Raw genomic sequence first — 21562 nt, 5'->3', positions numbered from 1 at the left:
GTGTAGGCCTGGAGTGCCCTGCCTGTGCCGTAGCACATCACTGCTGCCCTGTGGCTCACCTGAGATGGGTTCCTCAGTTCATGGGTGCTGAGCCATGCTGTGGGAAGGCTCCACAAATGCCTTTGCAGCATTTGTGGTAGCATTTCTGCTTCCAGCCCTGAGGGGAAAGGTGCAGCAAGTGTAACAGTGGGATCTTCGGTACCAGAGCCTGGCTTTGCTGCCAGCTTTGGGCTTTATTGGGCAGCTATTCCTTCACGTCTGGGACCTTCCTATTAGTGCTAATAGCAATTAGAAATTAATTCAGACTGCTCAAGAGGTGTGTTATCCCATCGTTACGCATATGATTGTTTTCTGTCCTCAGACTAAGCAGCAGCAGTCCAGCCTGCCAGTTTTCTTCAGCAGCTGTTTGAGGCCTATTGGCACCCGGCCCTACCACAGGCGGGTGGCTCGGCCTGCGGGGCTGGGAGGTTTGGGTGGTGTTAAACCATTGCTGGGGACATTTCTCAGTACAATGAGATGAGTTTCTGTGCTGCTGGGGGAGCTGCATTTTGTTCCGTGTACCTGTGAGATGAACCATTTCTGTACAGGAGGTCAGTTCGTACAAAACTCCAAGTTACGCTGATGGGCCTTGGGAAACTCCTGGGTCAGTTGGCTTTAGGTATAAAATAGGAAATATCTGTCTTGCAGAAATGCGGGAAGTTCAGAGGCGAAGGGGTAGTTAGCCTACATATAGTTTTCTTACATAACCAGATTTCAGGGTGTCTTCAGTTATTCTTAACTCCTTGAGTGTTGCAGGCTAGCATTTTAACATCAGCAGCAGTCCCCAGTGCAGCCTCTAGTCACAGCATTGCCATACCTGCCATGTTTTGGGCTAAGCAAACTATGGAAAAAACATGGAAATTCTTCTTGCAGGACCTGGTTGCTTATAATTTCATGGGCTTGGCACTTACGTTCTCTATAATTAACAACCTCATTTTTTCCTGTGTTAGAACTTACTAGGAACTTATTTTTCCTCGTGTTATAGCAATTGAGCTGGAAAATAATTTCTTCTGTGATCTCTGGCACTGAATCAGAACTGGTGATGTGCTGCATGTTAACAGTTGTCATAGATGTTTTAAATGAGAAAATCGTGTTTCTTCATGTCAACCCAGTGAAGCGTTAGTGTGTGTGTAAATACGAGCACCCAGGTTCTCCGCTGGAAGTCACTGGTCACGTACCTGTCTTCTGTGTGCAGCACTCAGCTTTCTCTCCAGTGTTGCCATGAAGTTTGAGCAGTCCTGGTGCTTGATTTCCCCAGGTGACTGCATCTCAGCTTCTGCAGATTTGAAGAAATACATCTGGAAATCAAAGGCTCTTCAGCCCCGTGTTTGGTTCCTCACAGCTTTCTGGCCTTGCTGAAGGCAGGGAGTTGTCATTTCTGACAGGAAGGATGCGTGCTTGGAATTGGCTGTTGTGCCACTCTCAATATGCCTCGTAAGAAGTTTTGGACAATCAGCAGTGCTTTTACCTGAAGCCCTTTTCGTGCCCACGATTTCAGACACTGCCATATGAAACAAAGAGAAGTTTTCATAGCACTGTAGCATACTCCTAGCCCATAGCGATGTCTATTCCAGTAAAGTCAGATGGTTTGTACCCTCTGTCTCACTGGGCACACTGCATCATGCCACCCCTGTTTTACTATGAATCAAAACTCAACACCCCCCACCCATGTTATTTATCCATATGTGTCGCTAATCCCGTAATTGAGGCATGCAGACGTGGTGAGGATGAGCTGGTGAATGCCTGGAAGATTTGCTGGAGTAAAAGTGGAGTCCTGCTGAGTGGTGGTGAGTTAGATCAGTGCTGTTATCTCCTGCATTGTGGGCCTGGTGCAGGGACAGCTGTGGGTTGCTTTAGGTGACCAGGGGCAGGACATAAGGGAGCCCTGGGAGGTACGGATGTGGTCTGACTGTCCCCATTAATTGTCCTTGCAGAAGTGTTTCCCTGGACACAAATGGGACAGCACCCATCCAAACCAGGTGCTGTTGGAGCAGCCTGGTGGTTGATGGCCATCATTCCAAGGACTTTGAGCAGTTCTGAGCAGAAACCATGGAGCTGAACAAGTCAGAAGTAATCAAGCCTTTTGATGCCGAGCAAATTGCTCCTCCACTCTACGCTGGCATAAACGTATAAATGCATAAACTAGACTCGCCTGCACGCAACCACCAGTAATCAGTACAGCCAGCTATTTAAGGCACAGGGCAGAGGGGAGGAAAAAAAACACTAAACTTTAAACGCTTTAAAAAACCTGTTTCTCATGATTATCAAGAATCCGACTCTCAGGAGTTAGAAGAAATATATTGGAAAGCAAAGACCCTCCAGTTCTGCATCTTGTTTCTCACTGATAACAGTTTTCTAGCCCTGTCCAAGGTAATCAAACTCTCAGGAGCCAGACTTGATGATCCTTGTGGGTCCTTTCCAAATCGGGGTAATCTGTGATTCTAAATCACTCTTGGCTGTAAAACCTGTGCTGTGTAAGTGTGGTACAAACCCCATCCTTGCTGCTCCCGCAGTGGTGACTGACAACTGCCTCGCAGTCATTTGGCTCTGCAATAGAAAGGAGGAGCTTGGGGGAAAAAAGGCAGTTTGGGGTTAAAGTATGTTCCATGTGCAGTGAGCTCATATCTCCACTGTATAGATTGAAGAAGATCAGGGAGTTTTGTACACTGAAATCTGCTTCAGACAGTTTATTTTAATTGAAGGTGAAGAAGTCACTTTCTCCTTCCTAGCCTAAAAAGAGCCATCACGTAACGTCCTCTCTGTTTATCATGAAGGTGTGTGCTTCTTGCTTTCAGTAGCTGCTGCCCCAACCATTGCTTTCCTGAGAACAAAATTAATCTAGTGGATAAACAAGCTGAGGGGATATTTTTTGTTCCTCTGGGGTTATTTTTAAGATAGCTTTTTCCAAAGGCTCAGATATCTTTGGGCATGAAGAAACGTTGCACACATCCCAGTGAAGTTGCGCAAAGAGCTCTCTTACAGCTGTTGGCATACAAAGGAGGACTTTAATCTCAGGCAGGGATTTGGGGATTTTAGCAGTGATCAGGAGATTCTCCTCATCCTTGTTTTCTCAGCGATGTCAGAGGGCAGTGACTGCAATCAATGGCAGCGCAGCACAGTACGAGCCCCCAGCCCTGGCTCTAACTATATTTTAAGGCGTGTATTTACTCATCCTGTCTGTGTTAGACATCAGGGTTGCAATATACAAAAAAGACTGTTAAGACTTCATTTTCTGTCAGCTGTTTCCAAGGAAGAATGAAAAGATGCCTTGCTAAATGTATTGAAAATGTTGAATGGTGGCTTAAAAAGCAATCTCTGGTACTGTCAAAGCATCTCTGATTAAAACAGTGCTACCTTTGGGGCAGGGCAGTGTTTGAGCAGGTGCCTGCTGTGTATCATGGCCTGGAAATCTCTCTTCTTTTAGGATTACTTGTTGGAATATATGCATGTATATATATATACACATATGTGTATATATGTAAAGGATATTTCCCTTGCACTTGGTTGCAGCAGCATTGGCTCCTCCTCCCTTCACTCCCTGTGTCTAAGTGATGAAGGCACTCACTCAGTATGTTCCCATCCAAACCCTAAAAAGACAGATTTTTTAGGAATTTGATGCCTTGATTTTATTGTTAATTTTCTTTCTTTCTCGCTCTCTTTCTCTTTTTTTTTTTTTTTTTTTTTAAACCAATAAAAATATTTTGTTCTGGAGTAAATAATTTTAAAGATATTTTATTGTTTATTAATTAATATTTGTTATTTTAATGTATATATGCAATAATACATACAAATACGCTCTTGACAAAGACCATATTTAAAACATAAGTGTTTGATTTTTTTTAGTGTCAAATGTGTTTCTTATCTGCTGCTTTCTTTTGGGGCAGGAGTAGTTGGCGGAAGCTGAGAAAAGTCAAGCACAATATTACTGAAGTTTTTCAAATCTGCATTTTTAGTCGAAAAATGGGAAGTCTGTGATTCCTACTCATGTTGCAGGAAGGCTCAATGAGAACATGGAAGCTGTAGGGTGAAATATGACTGAGTGTCCCAGGGCATCTGCTTAAGCCAGTAAAATACTGTCAAAGCTGGTGATGGTTCAGAGAACTTATGGGCATGTACAAATCAGACAAGTACATGGGTCGTGGTATGACCAGATGGGTCATAACTTTGTCAGTTTTTAAAGACTGAATAATTTTTAAATGAATTGCTCATAAATAGGCTTTGACTTACGCCTGTTTTACAAGAAAACGAAGCAGGGATTTGTTAACTAAAGACCCAGATCATATGGCAGCGGATGGATTTCCAAATCTGCAATAGCAACAGCGAGAGTAACAGTGAGTGTCTGGGGAACAGCGTCCTCGGGAGCATGTGTTCAGAAGCATATCTGTGTGATGGATTAACGTGTATTAGTCATATTAGTTATTTGCTCATGCCATGGAGTGGTAGATGTAACTTTTCAATTAAAAGTTTGCATTATGAGTAGAAATGGCTTTGACTTCTTGGTGAAACAGCAGTTATTGCCTTCCCGCATTATTCGCACTGTGAGTAGGCACCCAGAGCATGCAGGGTTACTTCTGTGCTAGAAACTGGGGGCTTCTGAGCAGAAGAGTAGGTTATGAATAGCAAACACTGATACAATGCACGTGGATGAGCAATTGATTTGTGCCAGCCTCTGTGAAAATATTGCACTATCTGAACTATGGAGACATTCACTTAATCTACTGCCTTTGGAAATATATTTTTAAATTATTATTTATTTTAAGATAATGTAAAGTTGTCTTCAGAGCTCATGCAATAATTTACAACACGGTATCGATCAGCGTGTTTTCATGTGTATGTTGTGTTAAAGCTAAGGTAAATAACGAACTGAGTGAAATCAGACCAGCGACATTTCTGGGGAATATCTTTTAAGAGGAAATCGAGTGAACTATTCTTTTATTCTTCAGGCATCTCTACATACACTGTAAAACTATTTACTTGGTTATAAGTGCTCTTCCTGCCACTGAAACATACACATATTTGTATTTTTAAAGCTGAAAAGTCTACTTCTGTTTACAGCCAAACGTGTTCCTGGTAAAATGCTTTCTAAAAAGGAGAAGATAACTACATCAATGTTAAAACTTGGGGGAGTTGGAAGGCTTTTGTATTTATAAAAAAGATGAAAGTGATAGTACCTAAATAAATGCTTCTATATAATTAATAAATTACATTATTTTATCAGTTACATAGATGCTGATAATACAACGCCTTACTTAGATTATATGGTCTATGACAGGACAAGCTGTATTCCACGTCTTGAAACATTTTGTGTGACAGGAATGGGAGGAAGAGAGAAATCTTGGCATTTTTTGACTTTTTTTTTCCAGCTAAGAATCAAACAGAGGTGTTTTTATAATTCCGATTACAAATGGGGAAATAGAGCATGCAAGAGATTCAGTGAGCATCTTAAACACTGTTTTAAGATACTTTAGCATTTGAAAAATACATGATGAAATTGTATTCTGCAGCTCGTGAAAACTGTTTGTTCCAAATTTATTCTGCAGCACATTTATTTGGATTATTTAAAAAGCCCAAGAGCCAAGAGTTTATAATAGAAGTACAGACAGATTGGGACTGGTAAATATAGCAGTGCTAATAGCATCTCTCTTGCATGCAGGCTGAGTGTTGTAATGTGGAGTTGGGCATATTTGCTTTATCCCAGAGCAGCAAAACCATGTGAGAGTTACACAGGTCACCTGGCAAGAGGGCAAAGCCACTCAGGCTTATGAATTTAACAAGTCAGAAAGAGACGAAAACATTTTGGAATTATTATTTTTTAATTTCAGCCTCTGGAGCTCACACCTGCCTTCATTTCAAGGGGAGAAGAATATACATAGGCTACAGCTGGTCATGATTTTTTTTCATTTTGATGCCTTTTGTAGAAGACCTCTCCTGTCCAGGAGAAGTTTCTGATGAGAGGAAGGCTGACCTCTTCCTCTTCATGCTCCTGTGCAGGTTACTGGGGTCCTGACACTGGCTATGATGCAACTTTAATGCCTGTTTCTTATCTGATCATCTCTGGACCATCTCTGGGGACCACAGCTTGGGAACTAATAGCCAAATATTTATCTTGTCTTGTGTCATTCTCATTTTTGTGAATGAAGATTTGGCCTTCATCCTGGAACAGAATTAGCGGATGGGGGTGAGAAGAGACAGCTCGGAGAAGCTTCAGATGAGACATTAATTCATATTTATGCAAATATCCCATTTGTGGCCTGGATATGCAGGAAAAAACTACTGCTTAAAGCGTAGGTTCTGGTCTGGAATCAAATGTTGTCTGTCCTGGCCACCAAATCCGTGTGATGTGACAGAGCAGGAGGTACCTGGGGACTCTTTAGAGGTCTGGTGCACTGCACACGATAGCTGACGGCACCGAGTGCTACAGGCAGGGGCTCAGCTCACCTCGCCTGGGTGTTGGCAGTGTCCATATCCACTTTGCTGTCACCTCCCATCAGGTCAGTAAGCCTAACAAACGTGGCTGAAGGTGAGAATCGATTGACAAAATGTGGGTACCACAGCAGTGCAGAACCTAAATAGAGGTCTTTCAAACAAAGCCTTAAATTTGTTTCTGTGTATAAATGATCTGCCAGTGCTGATGGTTCCACACACTAATGTGGTTTGTCTGTAAGTTTATTTGCCATCTTCCTCTAATACAAATTATTATTTCTTTCTACTTCAGTTGCTTTTTCCTACGACTCCTGACCCAGGCTTTTGTTCTATTCTGATTCCTTTGAAAAGACTCCCTTCTGCAGCAGCAGGGTGGTGGCGGTCTGAGCCTCAGAGGGAGCTGGAGGAGGAAGAATTCACTTTATTCCAGGGAGTTTCACCTGGGGCTTGTTTTCTGGTTAACATGACAAGTCACTGATGTCTAATTTTCACAACGGGTTTGCATTCCCACTGGACATAAAATGCCAAAGGCTTTCAGTGACTGCTGGTCAGCTGGAAGCGAGGGGTGAGCAGGTTGGGTGGTGGCAGTGGGAATTATATTAGCCCCATTGCCTGGAGATTTCTTTACAGCCAAGTGTGTCCCTTGCAACTTTCTGGAGTAGTTGAATTTTGCTTGTTTGCTCAGGGGGCTGTGCAGCTTTTACCGGGTTGGTACCGGAGGGTTTTTGTGTTTCACTGCGGGACCTGAGCCTCCGTGCACGGCTGTGTGCGGAAGGCAGCTGTGGTTGCAGCAGGCTGGTGTGGGCACTTTGGTGGCTCTGACATTGAAAAGCTCTCTTTAAAAAGCCTTCACATTACAAGTAATAATTGTCAGAGTAAAAGAATTTGTAATTGTTGTAAAAGATGTTAAAGAAAACTTGAAGAAACGGGTGTTCATCATTTGTGGTTTCAAGCGAGTGCTTCAGGTTGGATTTTATGCTTGCCAAGATAACCCATCAGCTGTTTCAAAGGTGCTTTCCAGTGTGCCCTCATCTTTCATGAATATGATTTCAGAAAAAAACATTATTTGTGTTCAGTGCAGGAGTACAGCAGGGTTTTTTGGCGAGCTGTTTGTTAACGGGGAATTTTTCTGCAGCCGTTTCAGCTGTGTCACTGAGGGTGGCTTGAGTTGTTCTCCACATCTCTGCTCGTGGCATTTACTTTGCGTGGTGTTTCCATCAAAAGTAATCAACTATTTCTAAGACAGGGTGATGAAGACAAGATTACAGTCTGAGGGCTCTCGGATGAAGTGTTAGATTGTAAGTGTGAGCTGTTCAGTTTTCCAGAGAGGTTCCCCAGGACCTCCAATGTGAAGCCCTGGCTGCCGTGCGCACGGTTCGCAGGTCAGCGATGAGATCTAGACTCTGCTCTTTTTTCCAAACTGCAGACTTCAAGTAACAATCTTTTTTGGTGCTTGCTCAGATCAGGTGGACCAAAACAGCAGGAAGTGCCTCTGACAGATTTCAAGACTCGAGTGTCTTCAATGAAACCCTGAGGATAGCCAACATCCAGCGACACCAAGGAGGCCGCTACTACTGCAAGGCCGAGAACGGCTTGGGCTCACCGGCCATAAAGTCCATACGGGTGGACGTGTACTGTAAGTAAACCTCTTGGGACCTTCTTACCATGCTCTCTTAGAAAGAAGTGACTAGTTTTTCTGAAGTCTGATCTAGAAACCAGAGCACTTCAGGGCAGATCCTGCAGCTTTTATGGTCAGAAGTCTGGTGGCTGCTCCCACTGAAGTCAGTTGGGGCTGCTCTTGTATATCTTAACAATAAGTAAATAAATAAATAACAACACTATGGCAAGAAAGAGGAAACTCAGGTGTAACTCGGTCTGCCTCTATATCAGAGGAAGATTTGTCAGCAGCATGCATGGGGTGAAGATCTAGCACATAGCGCAGCCCTTAATCTCGTGCATGTTGGCTGCCCTTGCTGTCAGAACTGGTAAACGCAAACCCAGATGCTGTTTTGCTTTGCTTTAATTGGTCACTAGGGCTGATAGAAAAAGAGGAAACAAATGAAAAGTTCATACTGCAATGAAAGTATCCCATGTGCTCGTACAAAAGAAAATAAAACTGAAAAAAATGCCTGTCTGACCTGAACAAACTCCAGGGTCAGATGAGGCACGGCTCCAGTTCATAGTCAGACAGTTTTTCACTGTGGGTTTAATGGTATACTTCACGTTTAACTCTAATTATGTGATTGGATTCAGCTGTGTGAAAGTGAAAAGATCTGAAAGCCCTCATGCAGCTGTGGTTTTGTTCACACTTCAAATTAAGAAAAACAGTTAAAATTCTGCTTGAAACACTTCAAGGTGGAAAATCTTTGCAATATATGTTTGAAGAGTCTCATATAAAGAAACACGTTCACATGCATGTACGTATTTAAACTGATTCTTTCAAAAAGAAGCTTGTCCTGTGACTAGATAAGCATTGGGCTTTTGTTTTCCCCAAAATACCCTCTCTCTGTTGGATGAACTTCAAGATGTTTGCTACTTCAGAGACCCACGTGGTGGTGATTTCTGTGGTTCAGTTTTGGGATTGTGGAGAACGGCAATTGGGGGATTTTCTTGCCTTGCAGAAATTGTCAGGATGCTCCCTTAGCCTCATGATTTTCTTAACTAGCTATAACTCATACCAGTGCCAAATTTCTACATCTTTTATAAACAATAACCAAATTAGTAATTGCTCGTTAGCTTGCTGAAGTCCAATAAATACGCAGACAGACCTTGCTGACTGCATGCAAGCACAGCAGGCTGAGCAGGTGCAGCACTTGGTACTGGTAACGGGGCTGGCCTGAGGCTTGCAGTGTGGTTGAGGAGGGTTTCAGGGCCTGTTGGGGTGCTTCGTGGTCCCACTGCTCCTGCTGACCCCGTCTTCAGGCTCCCTGGTGAGCTGCCACCTCCTCCAGGCACGCAGGGCTGCTAAAAGTGTTCCTCAGGTCAGCCACTTGTATCTGTTTGACTAAAATCCACAAGAACAAAAAAATTAAGTCTCTTCTGGATGGCATTTAAGCACCTCTCTCATGTTTCAATGCCCGTGTGTTAGGTTGTCCTTCATCCTTAATTTTAGGTGTGGCTGTGGCAAGAAGCGAGGTCTGGAGGCTGTGGTGCTGTGTGATCTGAACACGAAGGGTTTAGAAAGGTTGCTTGGAAATCCTGTTTTTTCTAGCCTTAGATTGAGACTTCCTTCTGGTAGACATCTTTTTCCTCCCATTGTGTGTTGTTTAGCTATTAGTCTGTGTTCTTGGGTCTGCTGTCTTGGATTTATGATGTTTTTGTTGTTTTGTTTTGGTTTGAACATCATATGCTGCTTCTTAATGCACCTCAAATACAGATGTATTTCTGGAACACAACAGGCTTCAGGTTCCAGCTGTGATTAAATCCTAGGTGATTTCCCATCATATGCAGGCTGCTATTTCACCGGGTATTGTCATCTGTTAATGGTCAGATATTCGTAGGCAGGCATCGCTGGTGCAGTAAGCTCAAGGTACCGGTGTAGATTGGATCTAGCTGTGAAGAAGATAGGAGAGAAAACCCCGTACACCACAGAAATCAGGCAAGTTAAAGCTCATAAGAAATCCAAGCATTGGAAACTGAAATTTCCAAATAGCTTAGAATAATCTTGCTTTATCAGTGGATATTTTGTTTTGATTTTCTATTCATTTAAATACCTGCAGGAGGGAGCCGAGGGGCCGAAGCCCTGGCACAGGCTGCCTGGAGGGGCTGGGGGCTCCTTGGGGACATCTCCAGCAGACGCCTGGCCGTGGGGCTGGGCACCCTGCTGGGGGGCTGGTGGGGTTGGGGGGCACAGGGGCACCCAGAGGTGCTCCAGCCTCAGCTGTGTGCTAATTGTGCAATGCTCTGTAGACCGTATGCTGTGTCAGGGGCTCTCAGCAGGTCTGTTGGGTGTGGGTGCGTTTTCTTGAATAATTGCCCATGAGAAGCTTTGCTTAGAGACCCCCAAATGAACCAGAAAGGTTCAGAGAACTCAGCCATTGTTTTATATCAACATGTCTTTTAATTTGGTGTTAATGAATGTTTAGCAGGATTATGTAGAGAAAGGCGATTTTCTTCGTGGATTTAGGTAACTTTCAAAAACAGAACTTTAAAACAAGGCTATGCTCACTTTTTGAACACAAAACTTTATCAATGGAACAAGAAAAAATGCTTTTAATTTTGTGATAAAATCACAAAATCTCTTTAAGAAACAAAAATTTATTTTTTTTAAAATATACGGATGAAAAATCACCATAAAGAGAGTAAAACATATTGTAGTTGTATTCCACATTAGTTTTGGATCCAAGAGCATTTTTGAGGAGCTAATTTAAGCCTTCAGCCTCTAATTTAGGATTTGAAAAGGCACTATATTTGTATAGCTTGGAAATGAATTGTGGAAAAAAAATCCACAAAAAAGTCTTTGCCTCCTCATTCATCTCCAGTCCTGGTACGCTGGCTGGATGGCAAATTGTAATATCCACACTGGGTTGGAAAATATCATTCTCCAGTAATTTCCTGGGTTTCATTTTCCCGTTAGCTCTGGCTTTCATCAACACTGGTAACCCCGCTTGCTGCTGCTGCAATGATTTGTTGTACAGGTAGAAATGGTGGCGAAGCCTGGGCTTGGTCAGTGTGAGGGGAGAGGGGAAGGTTGCTTTATTTTTATGGACTTCTTGCAGTCTTAAAAATACTTTTAGGTTTGTTTTTACAGGAAGGCTCCAGCAGAAGTCTGCCAGATGCTTTGCACAGATCTGCAAGTGTCAGGTGGCGGTGTGTTTTGGGTCTTGCCCGTGACGTGCCTGGGAAATGCAAGAGGGAACCACGTCCTGTGAAAACCTCTGTTCCTTTCTGTTCCTGGTGCTTGTTTCTATTTGGGACCATCCACAAATAGTGGTTACCAGTTCTCCGCTCACACACTGCACAGCAGGACCCAGAAGGAGAGGTTCACTTGGTGTTTGGAAGTAAATAATTTGTCTTCATAGCTGTATCTTATTCCTTAATCTCTTAAAGTACAATTGAGGCACATTGGGTACTTGGTGTTGTTTTGGGGGACCCCATAATTCTGATTTACTGTTTTCTAACAAACTACCCAGCTATGACTTCGAATTATGCTTGAGGGCATTTTTTATTGCTGCTAGGCATTAAAAAACAAGAAACAACCCCCCCCCCCCCCCCCCCCCTCCGACATCTGATAACTACATTCATGGTTAAGGATCAGAGGTAAGGAGTTAAACTAAACACATGCAGTCACTCCGAAAACGGCTAGGGGTATAATTCCTCTGCTGGACTAAGGGAGAACAACTGCTTGGTGAAGAATGAGTAGTTCCTGTTGTTTACAGCCAAGCAGGTAATTGTGGGCTGGTTTTACTTGGTTCTCATCAGACATGCCTGCTAGATTGCTATATCTCAGAGAGCTCAAGAAAGCCCTACAGAGGCACCGTTCCCATCATGGTGCATTCAGTCATGACACCGCTCCTAGTGACGTTCCAAGGAAAGGGAGGAATTGTGAAGGTGCTGGCACTGTGCCTACTGCATTTAAAGCTACCAAGGGTAATGCTAAACGAGGCTGTGATCTCTTCTGCTCATTTAATGTACACAGATCTAAGTCAAACCTTCAAAACAAGGCAGTCCTGTTTGGTCTGCTGTCAAAGTATTTCGATGTTTCAAAGTGGAAGGAAAATAATGATGAATGCGTGGTGCCAAAGTTCTCATCTCATCTGCTGCTCTTGGAAACAGAGGAGCCCCTGCCTGTTCCTGGGCAGGCACCGAGCTTCCTTTGAACACTTTCCAACTCCTCATCAACTTGGTTTTCTTCACTATTTTCTTCTAGAAAGATCTCCTTTCTGCTTTCTAGGCGGGGTGGGACTGGTAAATAGAAGAGTAACAGTCTCTTTCTTAGAAGCCAACTTTCTATCCTTACTTTATCTATCGAAGAAAAGAACATTTTGCTCTTCTGGCTTTGGCTGAAGATCTCTTTTCTTGCTTCAGGTTGAGATAAAGGCACCTGCTCACCTCTGCAGGATATTCTCAGGAGGAAGGTTTCCATTCCTGCTTAGCCACCAGGAGAAGAAACTGCCGCAGACATCCAAGCTGTATTCATCCTAGGCTTGAACTCTTTTTCTTCTTTTTCTGGAAGTATCCCTTTAAAGTGTATCTTATCTTTCCCCTTTGAAGAAAAAGCTTTTGTACTTGACTCCTAGGAACATTTTTGCTTGAGTTTTGGAGGACATTTTCCCCTTTTATAAGGAAGGAAGCTTACTGTATAAATTCAGTCTTTTGATTTAAAGAAGCAGAGCACTATCAAGGCTTTTATGCTTGTTCCTGAAGGACAATTCACCAGATTTTTAACAAAAAAAAAAGTGTACTAATTGTTTCATTGAAAATGTTTTTTTTTGTTTGTTTTTTTTTTTTAAACCCTCTTACTTCACAGATCCTTGTTGGACACAAGGCCAGGCTGCACAACCTGAGTAAAAGAAATTGAAGAGAATTATAATTTATGTTAAAAGTTTTCTGAAATGAATTCGGAAGTCAGGAGGAAGAATGTGGATCAAACAGATTTAGTGCACAGATACAATGAGGTTTTATTGTGCAGTATATGAGAGATAAACTGCCAGTACAGATTGCTTGTTGAGGGAGATCTGCAGTTCAAGGATCAAGAGGTTGATCTGTGGCTTTAGGAGGAACAACCCTTACTTTTGTTCACAGATCCACATAAATCTGTGCTGCAGCTCTGTTTCCAGGACTCATCCCTTTACACCGGCTGAGTTAAATACGTGTTGGTGTGCGTGTAAACTCTCACTGTGCTTAATGCATGGGGAGGTCGTAGGTATCTTGGGTCTCTGCTTACCATCTGCGAGGTTTCCCCAGCTATTTCACTTCCCAGTTCAAATCTCGCATTCCAGTTTTTAATGGTTTGCTGATGTGGCTTCTGCTTCTCAGATGGTTCTCAGGGTGCGTGGCCGCAGCAGTTGCTTTTGCTGCCCATCATCTCCACTGCCCCAAGGAAGTTTTTATTGTAGACAGGTTCAGCATCTGCCCTAGGCTACCCGTGAACATCATCAGACAGCCTCAAGACTTGTTAGCAAGGCTCGGGGGTGCTCAGGATCATCTCCTAAACTTGTGATGGCAGCGAGGAAAAGATCAAGGCAAGATCAAGCTTTGGACCCAACACCAGGCCCAGTCTTCATGCCCTTATATTGATAGGGATCATCTTCGTCTGAAGAGCACTGCATTCAGAGGTGCATTTCCTTGCACCAGTGCTTGTCTGAGCCCAGAGGTTTTGTCCAACGCAGCTTCTGTGGCTGCAGCCATCCCCCAGGGGTTTTGCTGCAGCCCCGCAGTTGGAGTGGTACCTCGGGGGCTGCAGGACTGACTGAGACACGTTCACTGCTGACAGATTATTTTAGCAGACAGGGAGCATCACAGCTTCACTGCCTTGGGACGACACAAAACGCTGCTGATAATGTGAGTTAAATGACACAAATATCAAACTGCTGATCTCCAGCATTGGAGTGTCCCCGAGCAGTGTGTGCCACCACGGGGCTGTGTGAGAAGTGTTACCCAGAGGGAGCACAGGGCTCTAATTCAGAGCTCATGGACCTGGTTTCCCTTCCCAGCCTGGAAGGAGGTATTTCAGGGAAACGCTGAGCTCTGCTAGGGGGATTCAGTTGCATCTCTCTGTCTCTGGCATTAACGTTAATGGCAGTCATATTGCTCGGCCCCACACGCAGCAGTCCAGGTTCACCCCTAATTTCCTGCCCACGGCACAAATCTTGTTGTTAGCATGGAGAATCCAATTTGATGTCGATAATTATTTCACTCCTAACAATTTCTTTGCTGGGCCACTGCAGAAATGCTCTGCCTCGTGCCCTGACAGGTCACTACCACAGCCTTTGGATGTGCCTGACAGAAAGCCTTAGCTTTGCTTTATTTCTTCCTTAATGGCACAGAGACACACGCAGCCAGGATGATATGCTTAGTTATGTAGAGCAAAACAATCCAATTTATTCTGGTAAGGTCGTCTGCAGTGCTGTAGGAGTCAGAGGGGCGGGTGTGATGAAGGTAACCGAGGTGAGGGAGGTTACGAGAAGCTAATGAAGACGCAGGGCTGGGAATGGGGAAGGGACTTAACCGAAACTGCCAGCTGCTCCTCACACCGCCCCTTGTGCTCCGTCCTTCTCAGCCTTCCCTGTTCACCACGGTCCTAGGAAAAGAGAGAAACCGGATTTAAATTTGGTGAGCTGAGGAGGAGGCGATGCTTTCTGCTGGAGTGTTGAAGGTGGTGCTTTCTGGTGAGCCTTACAGTATGCCCTTAGATAATTGCCGTGTTTGGCTTTCGGCATCCCATGCCTTCCAGTTTCCATCGTATGAGAGTGTTAAAGAAATAGCTTTCAAAACCTGAGGCACTCCGCTTTCTCCATCCTAAATATCCCCCAGCTTGTAAGTTATAGGCACTGGCAGCATCCTGTTCTCAGATCTGCATGTTGTTGTTGCTGCTAGGATCCCTTTTAATGTGCAGAAATGTGCTTTTAATGTGCAGAAAACTCACGTAGGGAGAAGAGACCATGCTTCCAGTAAAACACTAATACATATATTATATAAAACAATAATAGGCACAGCTCTCCAAGACTTCGCAGAAAATCTGCAGTTGCCTGGGCTGTTTAGGGGGCTTTAAAACGTGGTCTCCTGCGCCTGCTCAGGGTTCCCTGTTGCTGGCACAGCACACGGACGGCTCCTGATGGGCTCTGCAGTGGGGACGCTGCCCCCGAGGCTTGGCTGGCACCTTCAGCCCACGCGTTTGTGGAGCATCTCGTCTGCGCTTCCCTCTGCAGATGTTTATATCAGTCTCCTGGTCACAGCAATTAAGATAAAATTCGGGGAATGAAAATATAATTCGGCTGCTTCATTAGTTTCTTTGCTGCCTCTCTGACTTGTGTTTGCCTTGTTCTGGCTGCAATGAATCATGTGTTCGTATTGCAGTGACATTTTTAATTTCCATCTCTGGTATCTGGCGATATTCACTGATATGTTATTTGATCTTCCTTTCTGTCCTTTCATTTATTAGAAGCCCAGTGACATGCTTAAATCCTCATACACATGGTTGGAGGAGAGATCAGAAATAATGAATGCATTTATTTTTTTTAAAGGAGGAAAATTAATATAAGGCAACAGCATTGGCATTGTCATATAAGGAAAGCAAATATATTCATCTTTCATCACTTTTTTTGTACGATAAAATAAAAGAAGACACTTGGAAATGAGATATCATACAAATGGAAAGCATTTAAAAGCTTTCCGATATTGATAATTGTAATCTTTCAACATAACAGAAATATAAATGTAATCTGGGGGGTTTTGCTTATGCCCAGTCTGAGGTCAGATTTGCTGCTGTGATGCTGGGGGCTCTGGGAGGGCGGTGGGGGCGGCGGGAGAGGGTCAGTATGTGGATTTTGGAGATGTGGACGTGTTTGGAAAGTGAGAGCAACTTCGCTGTGGAGCAAGGCAAGGAGTTTTGAAACACTCGTGCTGTAACAGACAAAAAGGCATCGTGCAAGGTGCTTGGGCTCCCTGAACCTGCTGCAGTGGATGCTCACCAACACCACGGGTACCTGTGCGAGCTGAGCCACACACAGCTGTAATGGGAGCACAGCGAGAGAGTGGTGGAGGAGGAAATCACTGACACCCAGTGCTGTTGAAGGATTTTATACATATATATATATATTTATTTATTTAATCATCCCCTTGGTGCAGAGTCCCTCCTGCAGTGCCAGGGGGTGGCTGAGGACTCAAGCCCCTTTCTGAGGACCTCTGCAGTGGCTGTAGCAGCAGAGCGGTGCCAGCAGTCTTTCAGCACAAACCCCAGGGCAGAGCAAAGCGCAGCAGCACGGAGAGATTTGTCAGCTTGCCAGGACTGTGGCTAACGTCACGTAAGAGCTCAGCACCTCCCAGTTTAACTGGTGAGTAGTTAATTCATTTGGTACAGCCGCATCAACTGCCGACAGGGAGATGGTGAGCTGAGGAGTCTCGTGTGGCTGTGTCATTTGTGTCCTCGTGCATGGGACCAGCCCATGGATCTCCTCACCACCACCTCTCCCAGTGCTTCTGTCCGCTGGTCCACGCTGGATGTTGGCATCTCAGGGAAATCATGGCTTTCCCTAAAACAAATTTGAACTGGGGAAGATTTCTTCTCGCTGTCGTTACTTTGGCCATTGCTTGTGCCTGCGTCTTCCACTCCCCTGGGAGAATCTGCCTGTCCCTCTCGATCTTGCTCATGAATCCTTGCTGGACGATTGGATACAGAGGAGAGCTGCCTAATTATCGCCTGAGGAGGTACAAGATTGCAGTGGAGGATGCATCTGGGAGGCTGAAGGGCAGATGATGATATCTCACAAATAGATCAGAGGCTGCTTAGCGGTACTTGCCTGAAATTACTTTCCTGCTATGTGTGTGCACATTATCCATGAGGGTAAGGAAAAGCACCCAGGCAAGGGTGGGAGTGTTGCAGAATTTCAGTGAGAAATGAAATATCCGTGAGCTACCCTTTATTATCCAAAAAGCAGTTTGCCTGAGGCGTACAAGCAGAAATGCCTTTTGTAAAGATTTGTCTTCTTTTTTTTTTTTTTTTTGTAATTTCAATGCACATGTAGACTTTAAGAAGTTTTCTGTAACTTTTTATTCCTTTTTTTTTAATTTTATTTATTTTTTCAAAAAGAACATGCCTGAAGATTGTACTTTTCGTTGCACAGGACCTGGTTCATTCTGCTTTCTGTATAGCTGTCACCCGTGCGGGTATAGAGGTTTCTGCTTCCCCTGGCAGGCAATATGTTGTGTTCTCCAGTAATATGCTGTTGCTTGTTTCAATTGAGGTCTTGCTCCCTGGCGTGGGAGAGCAGGCTGGGCTCCCTGCTGCGGGGTTCGGCTCTTGTGAAGTCGTTGTGAAACACAACCTGGAATATATTTACACGGGAGCCAGGAGAGCTGACCCAAAGCGGACTGCCGCTGGGGTCTCGGAGGCCATCCCTGGAGGTGGCAGCTCAGACTGCTTGAGGTGCTGCTGGTAGAAATCACATCTGAACCTTTCCTGCTCAGCCTAGCAGTGAAAGGTGTTTTCCTGATGGATCCAAGAGGCAAGAAGCTGACAGTAAGCATGTTTAGGAAGGCTGAGCAAAGCACAGCGTGGTGTCCGTGGACGTTATTGACCGAAGTGGGCTACGGCAGCAGCAAGGAAAAGTAAGGAAGGACGTAGCTGTGTATTGTGGAACAAGGGAGGCAGCTGTGCCATAAAATATTAATGCAAATGTGGAGCACTTACAGTAATTTCAATACCTTTTTACACCCCCAGCAGTCACACTATTCAGACTGAATTAAATAGCTTTGCAGTGACTGTTAAATGTTATCAGCTCCTTACTGGCTTGTGTGCGTTTTTATTTTCTACTATGAAAATCTTTGTACAAGCAAAAGAAAAAAGAAAAAAGCAAGCCTGATGTTGTTCGTGCTGATGAAAGGTTGTATTTAGTGCTTGTAAAATGCCAACAAAATACTTGCATGTTCAGAATTGAGCCAGAATGATAAAATGCTTTGCGTGCTTCATGCACTGCAAAATTCCTGGTTTGTGGCACACTTCTGATCAAACCCTTTATGGTATTTTTTTTTAAATATACATAATTGTGCACATCTAATTTTTTCAGCTGTATGGAAACCCCTGCTTTGACCAGCCATGCAGTTTAACCTCTTGTTGCTCCTTTCACGCTTTGCCAGGCTCTGCACAATGTCCTGTTGCAACTCACTGCTCATAACAAACACTTCTGGCTTTAAAAATTGGTGGGAACCTGAAGGGCCAGGAAACAGCCCCAAGGCACAGCCTGAAAGCTGGCTGCTGCCCCAGGCGCTGCGTCCCTTTGGGGTGTGTTTGAGCAGAGTCCCAGACAGCAAAGGAGGGAGATGTTTTGCCCCACGTGGTTCCATTCTCCTTCTCCGAGTTCGTGCTCGTTTTTCTAAAAGCATTTCACTTCAGGGTGCTTGACAGAAAGTTGTTCCAAGTGTGCTAAGACCACGTTATTCAGAATGAGGGCAGCATTTAGATGGGTTTCTTTGTCCATTTCTGTAATGCAAATTGTGTACATATCTTCTGTTCCGTGTTTGAAACAGGCAACTGAAAACGCAGCCCCCAACTGAGGTAGGTGGATATGGAGATTACCCATCGGGTGCTAATGTGGGAGCTGCCTGGATGCTCCTGAGTGCTGGATCTTACTGTGAACACGTAATGCTGGCCCAGGGAGGTGGCACAGCATGGTTGGGCACTTCACAGAGGGCTGTTTGCGTGTGATTCTCACTGCCCTGTCCAGCTATTTCGGATCCCGTTGAGGCTGGAGGGCTGTGTCTGTGTGCTGCTGTGCAGGGAACACGGAGCTGGTTAGCAGGGATGGAGGGAAAAATGGTCCTGGAGGGGAGGAGCCTCCCCAGAATTTCTGAGATGGGAAAGCAGACGAGTACTATAGCCCAAGAACAAAGGTGGTGCAATCCCTGTAAGACCCTGGGTCTGTGTGTGTGATTTTCTGGACTCGTGACATTTGCAGGAGGGCTCAGTTTGCAGGAGTGCCCCGGAGCCGCGCAGAGGAGCAGAGCAGTGGGATTTGGCTGACAAGCCAGGCTCCAGGAAGGAAAGAAGAGGGAAGCAGCGGAGAGAAGCATTTCAGCAGGCTCTTGGAGTGCAGCCTCATTATTTCCTTTCATTGCCACAGCGAGCTGTGTTTTGGTGCTAATTGCAGCCCCATCAGCTGAGAAGACCACCGCGAGGCTTCAAGGTCCCGCTCCACCTGCCGTGCCTGGCAGCTCTCCTCATGGTCACCTTTTAGAGGCCAGGGGCTGGGCTTCGTCACAGCCCAATTTCCCGCTTCCCTTGTTTAAAAATCATTTAAAATGCAGCTGCTATTTTAAGCCTTGGCAGCCTGCTGATGGCCTGATCTGAAATGATGTTGGTTTGCCTAATAGCTTGGGATTTTTATGCAGTAGGTGTTGGGACTGCAGTGTCCCTAATAGCATATTTTAGAGTTCTGATGGATTTTTAAATAGCTTTCCAGCATTAAGGCAGGCTTTCCTGTAATCTGCATTTTCCAGTAAAATTGGAGCCTGGTTACCTACTGATCTGTAGTTTTCAGGATATCTATTCATGCCCCTTCTTTCTCACTCTACCCTATTTTTTGCCTTCATTAGTCCATCAGGCTGCACTGCAGCCTGCACTGACGGAGACCCATGTCAAAGTAAGCTTTGCTTAGAAAAAATAATATCTTTACTTAACCCTCTCTTTGAAATAAGGGAGAGTAAGGCCAGAGAGCACCTATGGGTAAGCAAATGTCCCCAGGTATTAAGTGCTTTGTGGCTTGCTCACAGGATTTGGGGGGATGCTCTTTTTCCTCAGATCATTTTCAGTTCAGGCACACAAGTGTCAGGTAGGCCACCAGGGTACAATGTACAGGAAATTCTATTACATGCAGGTTTCCAGAACAAAATCCATTGCTGTTCACATTTCCTTTCCTTTCGTAGAAATATTCACATTGCCTGTGTTTACTGGAAATCGGAACCTGTGCTCCTTGATGCCCTAGTACTGTGAGCTGGGCAGGGCCACCACCCAGAACTTCTTCCTAATGGGAAGTAAGAGCATGTGTTGTGTCCACATCTAATCTGTTCTGTTTTATCTTGCTCCAGTGTGCTGGAGGCACTTCTCATAAATTAAACTGACGGTGATTAGGGAAAAACTGTAACTGCGTAACCAAAATGTGAACTGCTGATCTCAGATGGCTTCTCACTGCCTCTTGTGGTGGCCTGGATACTGCTTCCCACCCCTGAGTGCTGCCTTTCAGTGCGTTTCCATACTGTGAGGCCTTCTTTGACCATTTGTTTTTCGCAAGTCTGTAGGTGCACGTAGGGTTTGGTTTGTAAAACCCTAACAAAAGTCCTGTATTGCTTCTGTGCCGGTGGGGCTCTGGGAGGCGTGCGGGAGTCTCAGCTACAGGGCAGCTGGAAAAGTTATCTGAAACCAGAGCCAGGGCAGCCCGGGATTACCCAGCAGGATTCTGACACAGTGACCCACGATGACAATATCATCAATTAAAAGCAGGTATGACCCCTTATATGAGCTCTGGAGAGAGGTCTCCGGCAAACGGGGGTAGGAGGAGCTGGTTCCTATGGCCCCCTTCCCCTCCTGCTCAGCCTTGGCACTGCTGCGCTCCCTCCTGACGTGTTGGGCACTCGCTGCCAGAGGCTGGTTGCCAAAATGGAACAAGAACGCCAGGCAGCTTTTCGTGGTGGTGCCTGCTGGGTTCTTTATACATGGTCTCCAGTCCTTTTGGAGGCCGGAGTCCCTCTGGAGACTGGTGTCCGTGCACGTCGAGTGGCACCAGGTGACACCAGACTGAGAAGGACCACGGCCCTGGGAGGCAGCGCTCAGAAATGGCCTGGACAAGTTTGAAGAGATCCAAAACACACAGGCCACAAATGGGTAAGAAAGCAGCAGGATCTCCATCCTTCGCTTTCACAGAGGAAAATAGGTGGCAGTGGACTGGTGGGCCTGGTGGGCCATGAAGGTTCCTGGTGCAGGAGTGAAATAATTTGTGAGGATCAGTCTGGGTGAAGAAGAGAAGCACAAGGAGGGGTAGGCAGTGTGGTTAGTAGGAGACTTTAGATGGGCAAAAGAGAAGAGGAACATTTTTTCCAAAAGATCCCCAGAGGATAAGACAGGCAGATTGGCTTAAGCTGCAGTGAGAGATTTGGGTTAGACAGCAAGAAAAAAGCTGTTTGATGTCGGAGATGGACAGATAGAGGGCCTGCAGGGGACACAGAGGGCCCTGGGCAGAGCACAGGAGCAGGCAGTGCGGGCAGTGCCCGGCCTCCTCCGGACATGGGCAGGGGGGCCGGGGTGTGACGTGGTTTCCCCATGAGACCTGCAGTCCGAGGTGGCTTCTCGGCGAGTAGGAGAGTGCAGAAAATCCACTGGAACACACAGAGATGCATTAAGTAACCAAACTGGGAAAAAAATACATCCATCATAAAAACATGTATCTCA

The 21562-nt window shown here is 45.1% G+C and overlaps 1 protein-coding gene across 4 annotated transcripts in view; it reads left to right on the top strand.

Annotated features, from left to right (window-relative positions):
* Positions 1-21562, top strand: part of MDGA2 (MAM domain containing glycosylphosphatidylinositol anchor 2) — a 321830-nt gene that overhangs the window by 118799 nt on the left and 181469 nt on the right. For 3 of the 4 annotated variants that reach the window (XM_072038054.1, XM_072038055.1, XM_027457732.3), the window contains exon 3: positions 7924-8098. The exons of the other annotated variant lie outside the window; for it this stretch is intronic. In XM_072038054.1, the coding sequence (XP_071894155.1) occupies positions 7924-8098 (175 nt within the window). The remainder of the gene's footprint in view (positions 1-7923; positions 8099-21562) is intronic. 4 annotated transcript variants of the gene reach the window in all.

This window comes from Anas platyrhynchos, chromosome 5 (assembly GCF_047663525.1).
Source record: "Anas platyrhynchos isolate ZD024472 breed Pekin duck chromosome 5, IASCAAS_PekinDuck_T2T, whole genome shotgun sequence".
NCBI classification, from domain to species: domain Eukaryota; kingdom Metazoa; phylum Chordata; class Aves; order Anseriformes; family Anatidae; genus Anas; species Anas platyrhynchos.
Note: the sequence above shows the minus strand (reverse complement) of the source record. Positions and strands in the feature narration are given on the sequence as shown.